Source organism: Somniosus microcephalus, chromosome 4 (genome assembly GCF_052327205.1).
Source record: "Somniosus microcephalus isolate GS21.2 chromosome 4, FLI_Smic_1.0, whole genome shotgun sequence".
NCBI classification, from domain to species: domain Eukaryota; kingdom Metazoa; phylum Chordata; class Chondrichthyes; order Squaliformes; family Somniosidae; genus Somniosus; species Somniosus microcephalus.
The window spans coordinates 317,251,665-317,266,582 of NC_140990.1; the positions used below are offsets into that span (position 1 = coordinate 317,251,665).

Below are 14,918 nucleotides of genomic sequence, written 5' to 3' on the forward strand. Positions count from 1 at the left end.
AGGTCCCACAAACAGCAGTGAGAAAAATGGCCAGTCTCTTTTGGTGGTGGTTGGTTGAGGGACAAATGTTGACCAGTACACCTGGAGAACCCCCCTGCTCTTCTTCGAATGGTGCCATGGGATCTTTTACACCCACCTATACAACCACAACAACTTGCATTTATACAGCGCCTTTAACATAGTAAAATGTTCCAAGGCGCTTCACAGGAGCGATATAAAACAACATTTGACACCGAGCCTATAAAGGAGATATTAGGACAGGTGACCAAAAACTTGGTCAAAGAAGTAAGTTTTAAGGAGCATCTTAAATGAGGAGAAGGAGGTAAAGAGGTGAAGAGACTTAGGGAGGGAATTCCAGAGCCTAGGGCCCAGACAGCTGAAGGCTCGGCCACCAATGGTGGTGCCGTTAAAATCAGGGATGTGCAAGAGGCCGGAATTGGAAGAGCACAAAGATCTCGGAGGGTACAGAGATACGGAGGGTTGTAGGTCTGGAGGAGGTTACAGAGATACGGAGGGATTTGAAAACAAGGATGAGAAAGAAAAATGTTTTTTAAATCAAGGCATTGCTGGACTGGGAGCAAATGTAGGTCAGCGAGCACAGGGGTGATGGGTGAATGGGATTTAGGATACGGGCTGCAGAGGTTTGGATGAATTCATGTTTATGTAGGGTGGAAGATGGGAAGACAGTCAGGAGATCATTGGAACAGTCAAGTCTAGAGGTAACAAAGGCATGATTGAGAGTTTCAGCAGCAGATGAGCTGAGGTGGGGTGGTGTCGGGCGATGCCGCGGAGGTGGAAGTAGGCGGTCTTGATGATGGAGCGGATATATGGTCGAAGGCTCATCTTGGGGTCAACTAGAACGACGAACGGTCTAGTTCAGCCTTAGACAATGACCAGGGAGAGGGATGGAGTCAGTGCCTAGGGAATGGAGTTTGTGGCAGGGACCGAAGACAATGGCTTCGGTCTTCCCACTATGTAGTTGGAGGAAATTTCTGCTCATTCAGTACTGGATTTCGAACGAGCACCCTGACAAATCAGAACAGTGGAGGGGTGGTTTAACGACTCATCTAACGTATTACACTTTCGCACAAAATCAAAATGACCCCCCAGGAGTTTTGTACATTATCTCATCTGATAGTGCAGCACCCCCTCAGTACTGCACTGCAGTGTTGGCCAAGATAATGCACAAAACTCCTGGGGGGGTAATTCTGATTTTTGTGCGACAGTGTAAGACGTTAGATAGCGAATCGGCAGCCTGTTTTGCATCTTTCCCCATTTTTATTTCCATTTGGACGAATGCACAACCTTCGATTCCTTGCATGCGACTTACAAACGTGATTGGGTTCCAAAGCACCAAACGCCACGCGTGCAAGATTGCGCAATTGTTTGTCTGTTGATACCGCCATGGGGTGCAAATCGAGCATTGGGAGCTCCAGCACATTACACAACCTGTTCTGCTGGAAGCATTTCTTGCAGTGTAAAAGGGCTGCCGGATCATTGCCTTCCCCGGGTTTTATAGCCTCATCCAAAAGACATTGCACCTCTGTCAATGCAGCACTCCTTCAGCATGGCATGAAGTGTCGGCCCAGATTGTGTGCTCAAGTCTCTGGAGTAGGGCTTGAGCACACAACCTTTTGACATGGAGGCTAAAATGCTATTGCTGGGCTCAGCTGACACTCAGTTATGAAGGACCTTTGTTTGGCACAGAGAGGAACATGATGCTCACCCTACTCTTTTTTTGTTTTTTTAGGAGATGAAGGTTTACTCCTCTGTAGAAAAGCCGCTAATGACTCTGGATGGAAATGGGTACCTATACTTTAAGCCGACATGTGTAGGCACCTTATCAGAGCGCTCCTACCTCATTAAGAACGTGTCGCGGATGCCGCTGTACTTTCAGTGGAAGATATCAGCAACTGACTGCAAGGTCCTGTCTGTCGAACCAACCTTTGGGATCATCCAGGCAAACGAATCACTGGTGAGTTCCAGATATATTTCTGCTGTTTAAACGAACAAAAAAAGAGCAGGGTGGGTAAATGCAGTGTGTGCTGAGGCACTAACCTATACAGCTTGGAACATCCCGTGCACGATCCCCAATCTGCACTGAGTTATCTGTCCTCTTGCTGGGGTAGTGGTTCGTGGTGCTCCAATTGGCCACCGTATTTTTGGTCTCGTGGGAGGGGAAAAATGAGTCAGGTTTTCCGCTCTCGATTGCTACCCATTGACTCTCCCTGAAATGTGGGGGTGCCTGGATGTCAGATGAGGACCGGATCTGCCTTGCCTATGATGCCCACCATGAGTGAATAGCCCACCAGCCCACACACCCAGGCTCCCACAGCTAGAATGGCCATATGGGCAAGGTGCCCTATAGATCGCCCCTCCCCCCCACCCCCACATATCCTACTGGCCAAGACATGTTGGGGCCAAAGGTGAATCGAAGACAAAATCATGAGGTCATTACACATTCTACCCATGGTTCCAAGGGTCGAATAGCTCTGGATCTGCTCCCATGCTGGTTCAAAGTTCTGGCCTCGACTGCAACAAACGGAGTCACTCCAGATGTACTGGCCCTCTCCCCACTACTAGTGTCACCAAAGTGAGCGGATGTGGCAAGTCATCATTAGAACCATAACATCATGGAATGATACAGCCTGTGTCAGCTCTTTGAAAGAGCTTTCCAACTAGACCCACTCACCCCTTCTTTCCCCATAGCCCTGCAAATTTTTTCCCTTCAGGTATTTATGCAATTCCCTTGCAGTCTTGCCTCAGATACTTTCTCAGGCACGGCACTACTAGTTGCTGCCGTAAACAGTCTGAGTGTCTTATGTTTAAGGATGTGTCTGTATATACTCGGTATATAGCTTTATGCCAGTGTAACCCAAGGGTGTAACTATATTGTCCTCTTGTGATCTGCACTGGATACTCATGTCCTTTGTGCACGCACTTATTCAATCTCTTAGAAGGCGGATCAAGAACTCACCGGGTAAGACGAGGCTAGATGTGAAATCTTAAGCTGGTTTATTTCACAGTGAGTGAACAATGGTTTTATGATCGGATTCGCTTATTTCAATCAGTAGAACTTAGCTTTGCGAATCAGAGAATGACACAGCACAGAAGGAGGCCATTCAACCCATCGTACCTGTGCCATAATAATACAAAATAACGAACATTCCCTTTTTCATAACTAGAAGGGATCAGAGACTTCCCAGTACAATGGGTGTGAGTTGTTTATCGATTGCCAAGACACGCTAATGTATTGCTTATTGATTCGTCTTTGGGGGAAACAACCTCCTTCAACGTATTAACCACCTTTTATCTAGCTGCCTTTTTAAAAACATGTGTGAATACATTTTGCTTTATAATTTCAACACATTAAAGTAAAACTGTTCTGTAGAATGATGGTCGAAATCCTGAACCGTGACAGGAAGCACTTTGATTCCCATAGACTAAGGGTTCCCAAACTATGGCCAATGGGCCACATCTGGCCTGTGACCCCCCTCCTGGAAATCCAGCACACATAGCCCTAGCAATTGCAAACTATTTGGGCTCGATTTTCAGTGTGCCGTGGAGTTGGGTTTGGAGGCGTGCGGGGGGTTAAATTCCCGAAATCGAGGTCCCGACCCCATCCCGCCTCCATGCCAATTTCAAAGGAGGCGGGTACCCGCCCCGCACTGGGACACGCCTACCCGAGGCGGGAAGGGATTAGTGCCAATTAACTGCCTGTTAACAGGTAGTTAACAGGCAGTTTTTAGCCTAATTCCTATTTTTAAGCTTGAACTGTGGGAATCCCGACAGCTCCAAACCATGCCAAGTTGGAGGAGTCGGGCCGTCGGGTTGAAGGGCTTGGAGGGGTCGAGATGTCGGTGTTCAGGTGAGTGATGGGTGCATGAGTGCAAAGGTAAGTGTGTTTGGTGTGTCTAAAGTAATTAAAGAAGTGTAAATTACATTTTCTTACCTTTTCAGCCTTCCTTCCTTTAGGTTCGGGGAGTCCCTCATCTCACCGGCACAGAAAGCAGAATGGCTGCGATCTGTCAAAAGTGACAGCCTGCAGCTTTCTGTGCAGGAGAGATTTCTAACTGAGTCTGTGGAGAAGGACTCAGGTTAGAAGTAAGACTGTCGTTTGACAGCTTCAAACAGCTGTGAAACACTCATATTTCATCTGTCAAAACGTCTTGACAGATAAAATTTCAGTCTGTGATGTCACCTGTTGCCGGGTGGCCCTTAATTGGCCTGCTGAGCCCGCTGGGCGGGCTCAACAAGGCCAATCAAGTTAAAATCACGTGGATTGGCCGCATCTCGATGGAGGCGGGGCTACAACCCTGAAAGTTGTAGTCCCGCCTCCAACCAACTTCTGAATGAAAATCCAGCCCTTTGCCTTTACAATCCTGATTAGCTAGTTTGAACTCTGGGGGTTTGGAAAGGGCTGATGTAGCCCTATTAGTGGATAAATCCATGATCAGAGCAACTAAATCTATTGGTACCAGCTACTGGACATGCGTGTAGGTTGTTGAGAGCATGGATTTAAATGTGGCCCCCAAAGCTGCACTGCGGCCTACGAAGACAAAAAGTGCAGGCATTCCTGCCGTAGATTTTCCTTCCCGTGCAGGTATTTTTCCTGCCAGTTTTACCTGAACCTTCTGACGAAGGGTTATCGACCTGAAACGTTAACTCTGTTTCTTTCTGCACAGATGTTGCCTGACCTGCTGAGTATTTCCAGCATTTTCAGTTTTTAGTTCAGATTTCCAGCATCCGCAGTATTTTGCTTTCGTATTACCTGAACCTCTTGATGTGTTACTGCCTTATGCAGGAGTACGTTATTGCCAAATGAATTTCAGTCTTTGGAATTGAAATTTTCCTGAGTGCTGTTTTTAGTGCACTCGTTAACATGCCCGTGTGAAATTCCTGTGCGCACTGTTTTAAGCAGTCAACCAGTGCACTAGGAACAGCACTCGGCAGAATTGTTACTGCATCAAGAATCAGTCACAGGTGCCCACAGTTGGAGGACATATCGCTCCACTGCCAATGTTTACGATTAGTTAGTCCTTCCAACAGCAACAAATTGCATTTATACAGTGGCCCAGAAATTCGGGTCTCCACAGGTGAGTACACGCTGGGTACTCACCCGTAAGCCCAATGTAAGTGCCGGTTTCCTGCATGCACTGCGCATGCACGGGAAACCGGCATTTCCGTTCCCCTGAAAGAAGGGGTTCAGAGGTCGAACGCGTGCGCAGGAGAGGCTGCGCGTGCGCATCGAACTTACGTTTTTTTTGCAGGTTTTCCCGGGAGGGTAAGTCTCCAGAAGTTAGACATATAAAAAGCAGTCGCAAGGCCTGCTTTTTACAAGGTAAGTGGTGAATTAATTAAAATTAAAACATTTTTTCCACAGGTTTATTATTTTTAAATACTTTAAAGAAAGGTAAGTTTATTTTTAGCCCCGTTAGAAAATAAAATTATTTTTTTCAAAAATTTAAATTATTGTTTAAAATAGTTATTTCATGTAATTTATAGTTTATTTAAAAAATGTGATTAAAAAAAAAATTTATTTGAAGATTTAGTGATGTTTTGGGGCCCGTAGTATTTATAAGTTTGACAGCCCTTCCTGTCAAACTTATGAATGAAGCATTCCCTGCTCCGATTGGCTCGCCATGGCCCACGTGATCCCATGGGACGCATCGAACTAACTGCGCCCTGGGATACGCAAGCACTGCGCGCCGGCAGTTGGAGGAGGCCCAGGATCGGAATTCCACGGGGGCTCACAGCACAACGGCTGGCGCGCTAGGTAAGTGCAGGTCGGGGGCTTACACCCGTGGGAAGCCCCCGACCCGAATTTCTGGGCCAGTGTCTTTAACGTAAAAGAACGTCCCAAAGGGCTTCACAGGAGCGTTATCAGACAAATGTTTTGACACCGAGCCACAAAAGGTGATATTAGGACAAGCGATAGGCTTTAAGGAGGGTCTTAAAGGAGGAGCGAGAAGTAGAGAGGTGGAGGGGTTTATGGAGGGAATTCCAGAACTTGGGGCCTAGGCAGCTGAATGCATGGGCGCCAAAGGTGGAGCGAAGTCTCCTCGGTCTCCGTTTAGCCTGTGTGTATTTATTGTAGGTTTAACCAGTGATGCATTGTGTGCTCTTCGCAGGCACAAACTTGGTCTTTCTACCCGCAAGAACAACAGAAGTATTTCCTGAAACCACACATTTGCGTGTGGGGAGTGAAAGGTCCGCACTGCGCAGAGCAAGGAAAGAAAATACGCCTCAGCCTCAGGGTTATCGGTGAAGGATCAAAAGGCAGAATTACGGTGAGACTGCAGGAGAGAGCGAGTAATAAGTCCTATTCATGCACATTTTTTTGTTTTGTTTTGTCATGGTAACCATGCATCCCTCCTTCATGTCCTCCTTTGTTCCCCTGAAAGCGGGGATTCTTGTTGGAGGGAGCAGGTCCATTGACACTGATGGGTCTGTGGTATCTTGTACAAGAGACCATTCTTCATGTGTCAAGGCAAGCAACTTCGAACAGCAATCTGGCCAATACCAGCTCGCACATACCGATCCAACATTGAACCCACGTGAAGCATTACGTGTTGATAGGCCTTTCTCCAAGTGTTACCCCAGCAACCGTTGATACTACCTGAGTTTACTGTCACCTCCATACCCAGTTTACGTAGAATTACGTAGAATTTACAGCACACAAACAGGCCATTCGGCCCAACGGGTCCGTGCCGGTATTTATGTTCAGCACGAGCCTCCTCACACTCTACTTCACCTCACCCTATCAGCATAACCTTCTATTCTTTTTGTGCTCATGTGTTTATCCAACTTCCCCTTAAATGCATCTCTGCTTTTCACCTTAACCACTCCCTGTGGTAGCGAATTCCACATTCTCACCACTTTCTGGGTAAAGAAGTTTCTCCTGAATTCCTTATTGGATTTATTAGTCACTATCTTATATTTATGTCCCTTAGTTTTGGACTTTCCCACAAGTGGAAACAACTTCTGTACGTCTACCTTGTCGAACCCCTTCATAATTTTAAAAACCACTATCAAGTCATCTCTCAGCCTTCTTAGAAGTACCTGTAGCAGAGGGCGGAAAGCAAAGATTATAAGCACCTCTAGATACAGAGTAAAACTCCATTTACTCTGTAGCCACAGTGACCCTCGATCTCAACTTCAGAAGAGCTATCTCCGCTCCACCAGCGTGAATTTCCAATTTGTACGCTAACTGCGATTTTGGTCTTTGTGAATGAAATTGCCAAGTTGTGGGAATTGGGTTGAAACTGTCCAAACTCAATTCATATAGGACTCTTACAGCCAGCAGAGAGAGGAAGTTGTGGCTCAGTGAATAGCACACTCGCCTCTGAATCAGCAGGTTGTGGGTTCAAGTCCCACTCCAGAGACTTGAGCACATAAATGCAAGTCTTTCTTTCTTTTTATCAATCTGGGCTGCATCCTAAATGAAAGGACAGCATGCAAACGAACTGCACCATCCTAGCTCCCTCTAAGACAATTCTTAAGAGTTGATGGCCAAATACATAACAACTTTGTGCAGCTAATAAATCCAATAGGGAATTTACAACAAACCTATTTACCCAGAGAGTGGTGAGAATGTGGAACTTGCTACCACAGGGCGTGGTTGAGGTGAATGGTAGATGCATTTAAGGAAAGCTAGATAAACACATGAGAAAGAAAGAAATACTTGCACTTATATCGCGCCTTTCACGACCACCGAACATCTCAAAGTGCTTTACAGTCAATGAAGTACTTTTTGAAGTGGAGTCACTGTTGTAATGTGGGAAACGTGGCAGCCAATTCGCGCACAGCAAGGTCCCACAAACAGCAATGCGATAATGACCAGATACAGTAATCTGTTTTTGTTATGTTGGTTGAGGGATAAATATTGGCCAGGACACCGGGGATAACTCCCCTGCTCTTCTTCGAAATAGTGGGATCGTTTACGTCCACCTGAGAGAGCAGATGGGGCCTCAGTTTAACGCCTCATCCGAAAGACGGCACCTCCGACAGTGCAGCACTCCCTCAGCACTGCACTGGAGTGTCAGCCTAGCTTTTTTTTGAGGGAGAAAGGAATAGAAGGATTTGCTGATAGGATGAGATGAAGTAGGGTGGGAGGAGGCACATGTGGAGCATTAACACCGGCATGGACCAGCTGGGCCGAATGGCCTGTTTCTGTGCTGTAAATTCTACGTAATACCCAACCAGAGATACAACTTGCACCTGTACTCAACAACTTGCATATTCTGTACTCAACCTTGCTCGCCTTAGATTATCAAAATATGTGGGGCATATTCTTAATGCTTTTTAATGTGTGTATGGGTGGGGTGTAAGTAAGTCTTCATCCATTCCCCTGTAACAATATTTCCTAACCATATTTTTTAATGATATGTCGATGAGTTGATGCTGCTCCAAGTTATACCAGTAATGGTTGCCGCTCTGCTAAACATCTCCTTTAGGCTGAGAGAGAACTTATACACCTGGGAGACGTCCTGATTGGCAATACTGCGTCAGGTGACCTCGTACTGCTGAACAATGAGCCATGCTCTTTAAACTTTGCCCTCAGTGTCAAGCAGGACATCACTGGACTCTGTGACCCTGATGAGGTTGTGAAAGATCCAATGGGTAAGTACCAAGATGTGAGATAGTAGTCATTCTAACCTGTGGGGAAAAAACCACAGGCCTTGGAAAGGTTACACTGAAGCATTTTGCTACTGACAAATTGAGATGACTGGAAACTTTGGTTCTAAATGTCTGTTGATAGTAGGAGGAAGGGGAGAGATTGAGGGAGGTAAGGAGTTGAGAGATCCTGGGCAAGAATGAACTAGAGTAAAAGACAGTATGAGAAGTCAGGATTTCAACACAATGAAGAGGAGTGTGTATACCATGGTTGTGTTTGGCGCTGAGAAGAAGCAAGAAAGTTAAGACAGGCAATGGTCACAGTGCCATCAAAAGAAAATTAGTGGCAAAACTGAAAGTATGAGTGCATTATATTAGGCAAATTATTCATTACCTAGGCAGGGACTAGAGGGATATAGCCTTAGCTGCTAGGGCTGGATTGAGATAGAATAGAACACAAAAAGTTGACTTTAATCCGCGGTGGTGCACGGTAGGAAGAGGGAATCTTTCCATGTAAAATACCCACTTTCCTCCCGGAAAAATGGGGCAAATTGATATTCTCAGCTATGCCAGTTCCAAAGCAGGACTCCTGGAAGTCTGTCATACATGTCTGCAAGGTGCCATTATATTAAGCAGGAATTGGCACGTTTCTCAAGTCTGGCACAGCAGCGCCTGCGACTCAAAAGGCATGGCACGTGATGTGGGTTACTTTGAATGACAAATTACAGAAAAATTCACTCCACTCTATATGATGTAGGAACATGGGAATTGCTAGACGAAAATTGACCGATGTCCATCTAGCTCACCTTCTACCATCCTGGTAGTCGCACGATAACAACGATAATGAAGTTGTTGACTAATCACCGCAATCAGTCTCTATCAATTAGTCTACAACGGACCCAGATATGAGGCGAGGAAACTCCCAATGGTAGAGAGCTTTGGAAGCCATAGCTCCAAAGTCCCCTGTTCCTCCCGAGCATGCTACATTTGCCATATGTGATCTAATTGAGGTGTTTAAGATGATTAAAGTATTTGATAGGGTAGAGAGAGAGAAACTATTTCTTCTGGTGGGGGGAGTCCAGAACAAGGGGGCATAACCTTAAAATTAGAGCTAGGCCATTCAGAGGTGATGTCAGCAAACAGTTCTTCACACACAGGGGAGTGGAAATCTGGAACTCTCCCCTCCAGAAAGCTGTTGAGGCTGGGGGTCAATTGAAAATTTCAAAAGTGAGATTGTTAGATTTTTGTTGGGCAAGGGTATTAAGGGTTACGGAACCAAGGCGAGTAGATGGATTTAAACTACAGATCAACCATGGTCTAACTGAATGACGGAACAGGCTCGAGGGGCTGAATGGCCTCCTCCTGTTCCTATGCCATACCCTGTTTAGCTGTACTGAGACTCGTCTATAATATCTACATTTGTGCATGTATGTTATAATTTGTTTTTTGTTGGAAATGCATGTCTCCTTAGCTTTTGAATTGGAATACCACCGCGGCACAATACCTGCGAGGTCAAGAATCTTTTTCAGGTTCATCGTCCGGCCTGTTCGAAGGCTTCGGTACACCTGGACAATTCGCTCCAAGATTCTCTCTGCTAAAGGTGGGTACTTTTCTATATGTGTTGATTAGACATTGGCCTTTCGCATCTGGCATAAGGGGTCAGCCATTTAGGACTGAAATGAGGAGAAACTTCTTCACTCAGAGGGTGGTGAATCTTTGGCATTCTCTACCCCAGAGAGCTGTGGATGCTCAGTCGTTGAGTATATTCAAGACAGAGATCGATAGATTTTTGGACTCTAGGGGAATCAAGGGATATGGGGATTGGGCGGGAAAGTGGAGTTGAAGTCGAAGATCAGCCATGATCTTATTGAATGGTGGAGCAGGCTCGAGGGGCCGAGTGGCCCACTCCTGCTCCTATTTCTTATGTTCTATGGGGACTTTGCTCCAAATTTGATCCAGTCTGGAAAGGATAAAACTTTATTGTGTCCTTTGGCTGTAAGGTTCATGTGCGGAATGCATTTGGTCCACTTAATCTAGTGCCTACAGCACAAAATTGCCCCCAGTTTGGCTTTAATTAGCATCCTTAATGAGAGCTGTCAAGGATATCTGATGTGTGAAATAGAAAAACAGTAATAAAACAAATTTGCATTTATAAAGTGCCTTTCACGACCGTAGGATGTCCAAAGCGCTTTACAGCCAATAAAATACTTTGTGAAGTGTAGTCATTGGTGTAATGCAGGAAACGTGGCAGCCAATTTGCGCACAGCAAGGTCCCACAAACAGAAATGTGATAAATGACCAGATAATCTGTTTTAGTGATGTTGGTTGTGGGATCAATGTTGGCCCAGGACACCAGAGATAACTCCCCTGCTCTTCTTCAAAATAGTGGTTTTACGTCCATCTGAGAGGGCAGACTGGGCCTCGGTTTAACGTCTCATCCGAAAGACGGCACCTCCGACAGCGCAGCACTCCCTCACTACTGCACTGGAATGTCAGCCTAGATTATGGCCCCAAGTTTCTGGAGTGGAACTTTAACCCCTGACCCTCTGACTCTAAAGTGCCAGCTCAAGTCCTGGACTGAGATGAGAGCGTGTCTACTACATAGTTCAAATGATCTTAACTGTTATGTATTTGTGTAATGCTTTCAGTGCTGGAGCCTGATATGAGCGAGGAGGAAAAGCCTTTGTGTTGCGTGACAGTAGACGGCGTGTACCCAATGATATTCATCTCGGATGCTCGTTGCCTGGGGAGCATAACTGGCATCAGCAAGCAGCAGCTTTGGCGACTCTTCTCGCTGGACACGCTCAACGAGTACCTGCAGCGCGATCCCACAGATGGTGAGCTGTTGTATCGGGTGCCAACCAGACACAGGTGAGAAACAACATGCCCCAAACACACGAAGAACAACTGAGGAAATAAACAGACAAGGCTTGAAGGAGATCCCAGATGGCGGGTTGAATTTAATGGGTTTTTGTTCCTACATTCTAATGTTGGTTGTTAAAAACGTATTACTTCAAAGAACTTCAGGGCTCTGGAGAGGGTGCAGAGGTGATTTACTAGAATTGTACTAGGGATGAGGGACTCCAGTTATCTGTAGAGACTGGAAAATCTGGGGTTGTTCTCCTTAGAGCAGAGAATGTTAAGGGGAGATTTAATAGAGGTGTTCAAAATGATGAAGGGTTTTAATAGAGTAAATAAGGAGAAACTGTTTTCACCGGCAGGAGGGTCGGTAACCAGAGGACACAGATTTAAGGTAATTGCTGAAAGAACCAGAGGGGAACATAAAAAATAGGAACAGGAGTCGGCCATACGGCCCCTCGAGCCTGCTCCGCCATTCAATAAAATCGTGGCTGATCATCGACCTCAACTCCACTTTCCTGCCCGACCTCCATATCCCTTGATTCCCCTAGCGTCCAAAAATCTATCGCTGTCAGCCTTGAATATACTCAAAGACTCAACATTCACAGCCCTCTGGGGCAGAGAATTCCAAAGATTCACAACCCTCAGTGAAGAAATTCCTCCTCATCTCGGTCTTAAATGGCCGGCCCCTTATCCTGAGACTATGCCCCCTAGTCCTTGACACTCCAGCCAGGGGAAACAACAGGGGAAGATGAGGAGAATTTTTTTATGCAGCGAGTTGTTATGAATGGAATGCACTGCCTGAAAGGGCGGTGGAAGCAGATTCAATAGTGACTTTCAAAAAGGGTATTGGATATAATCTTTCAGTGAGCCAGCACAGCAGCGATGGGCCTAATGGCTTCCTTCTGTGCTGTACGATTCTGATTCATATTTTTCTATATTGAACTGCATCTGCTACCTGTCTACTCGACCTGCTAGCATTTCACAATTTTCCATACCCTGCTGTCATTCACAGTCCTTTGTCACAATTTCCCATACTCCGCAATTTGGTGTCACAGCAAATTTCCATATTGTTCTCTGATGTATGTAGACTCCCACACCAGAGGAAATAGTTTCTCTCTATCTACCCTATTAAATCCTTTAATCATCTTAAACACCTCAATTAGATCGCCCGTTAATCTTCTATACTCAAGGGAATACAAGCCTAGTCTATGCAACCTATCCTCATAATTTAATCCCATTGGCCCCGGTATCGTTCTGGTGAATCTGCGCTGCACCCTCTCCAAGGCCAATATATCCTTCCTGAGGTGCAGTGCCCAGAACTGAATGCATTACTCCCGATCTGGTCATACACCTGTAGCATAACTTCCACCCCTTTGTGTTCCAGATGTTGTATATTCAATGTCTCCAAATTTCTCAAACATTGGGCCAAATCTTGCAGGAGCAGGGCATGCGATGTTAGTTAGACCTTTTCCTGCACCCTTCAGCTCGAATATAATTTCCGGCGTGTCTTGCTGGAAGTGCGAGCTGATAACAGCGCAGCAAGGGCAACGGGGCACCTGGGACCTTAGAGAACGATGGGACCAATAGTCTCTCTCCTTAACAAAATGAGATTGAAGGATTGAGAAAGAAACAGGAATGACAGAGAAGGAAATAGGGTGAATTAGAGTCAAATCAGGCACAGGAAGAGAAATAAAAAGAGGAAAAGAAAGATTGGTTTAAAAGAGAGAAAAAAGTGAAAGATAGGAAAAGTAAGAAAAAAACGTATTACTTTTTAAAAATCTCTAAGAAGAATTTACTACCTGCAGGAATGAGATTCAACAGTTTAAATTGTTCCCTTTCTGGGCCGGAGAGGTTGATTGGCATTGCATTAACAATTATCATTGTTAAAAGGGTACTTGCGCTGTTAATTATGAGCCTTATATTTCTGCGGCGAGTTTAATCGGCAATTAACGTGCAAATTCAGTAAGTTCTTAAAAATAACGAGGAGGTTGAGGGAGAGTTGCCGTTTGTGCGAGACAAATGCGGAGCGTCGTAAATCGACCGGCAGGTTCTGGAGATTCACACCTCGCGGCGTATCTCTTCATCCCCTGAACTTGCTGTGCTGGCCGATTTACCTATTAATAACAGCGTGCGTCGTGAAAACAACATTTTTTTCTCCCAGATTCGACCTACAGTCTTTTCTGTTTTCCTTATAGCATAAGTCGATGCCCCTCCGTGTCTACCCCAGTGATGGTGGACTTCAACTTTGGAGCAGCGCCCATATGCTCAGATCCATCCATTGTTCTGCTAATGATGGAGAACAAGGAGATGATGCCCGTCAACTGGTAGGTACCACACGCAATAGGGAGGGAGGAGAAAATGAACTTGTGTAATCGAATTCCAGAAAAAAAAGTGCTAATTTCTGCACACTGTTACGTTACAAGAAAGCAGAATTTTGAAAACATACAAGTTTAATTTCACTGAAAGGAGAGGGAATCTCGAGGAATAAGTGCTTCACATGGTTAAGGAAAGAAAGAGCTTACATCTATGTAGCACTTTGACATGTCCCACTCCAGAGACTTGAGCACAAATATCCAGGCTGACACTCCAGTGCACTACTGAGGGAGTGCTGCGCTATCGAAGGTGCCGACGGTTGAGACGTTAAACCAAGGCTCTGTCTGCCCTCTCAGGTGGACATAAAATACCCCATGGCACTATTTTGAAGAATAGCAGGGGAGTTATCCCGGGCGTCCTGGCCAATATTTATCCCTCACTCAACATCACTAAAACAGATTATCTGGTCATTATTACATTGCTGTTTGTGGGAGCTTGCTGTGTGCAAATTGGCTGCCATGTTTCCTACATTACAACAGTGACTACACTTCAAAAGTACTTCAATGCAAGTCTTTCTTTAAATTTTTTCTTTTATGTCATCAGGACATCCCAAGGCACTTCACACCCAACAAATTGCTTTTTCAAAGTGTAGTCTCTTGTGGAAGCGAATGCTGCAGCCAACCTGCACACTGCACGGCCCCACAAAAGGTGAGGTCAAATGACCGGTTAATCCGGTTTTAGTCGTGTTTGGTTGAGGGAGGAATGTTGGCCAGAACACCGGGAAAACTGCTCCGCTGTTCTTTGAATAGTGTCGCGCGATCTTTAAAAGCTACCCGAGCAGGCAGAGGTGGCGATGTTTTTTTTTTAAACGTCTCATCCAAAAGCTGACGTCACTGACAATGTTGTTTTTTTTTGTGTTTCCTGTGACGGTTTAGGAATGAAATAAAATGGGCCAGAAATTCGGGTCCCCGCGGGTGAGTACGCGCAGGGTACTCGTGCGTAGGCCCAACGAAAGTGCTGGTTTCGTGCATGCACTGCGCATGCGCGGGAAACCAGAACTTCTGTTCCCTTAAAGGAAGGGGTTCACAGGTGGAACGCGTGCACCGGAGAGGCAGCGCGTACGCCTG

General features: G+C 45.7%; 1 protein-coding gene across 3 annotated transcripts in view; it reads left to right on the forward strand.

Annotated features, from left to right (window-relative positions):
• cfap65 (cilia and flagella associated protein 65) overlaps positions 1-14,918 on the forward strand; it is a 217,141-nt gene that overhangs the window by 117,077 nt on the left and 85,146 nt on the right. For all 3 annotated transcript variants that reach the window (XM_085986795.1, XM_085986797.1, XM_085986796.1), the window contains exons 14-19: positions 1,751-1,975; positions 6,132-6,290; positions 8,457-8,622; positions 10,088-10,216; positions 11,265-11,487; positions 13,674-13,802. In XM_085986795.1, coding sequence (XP_085842921.1) covers positions 1,751-1,975; positions 6,132-6,290; positions 8,457-8,622; positions 10,088-10,216; positions 11,265-11,487; positions 13,674-13,802 — 1,031 coding nt within the window. The remainder of the gene's footprint in view (positions 1-1,750; positions 1,976-6,131; positions 6,291-8,456; positions 8,623-10,087; positions 10,217-11,264; positions 11,488-13,673; positions 13,803-14,918) is intronic.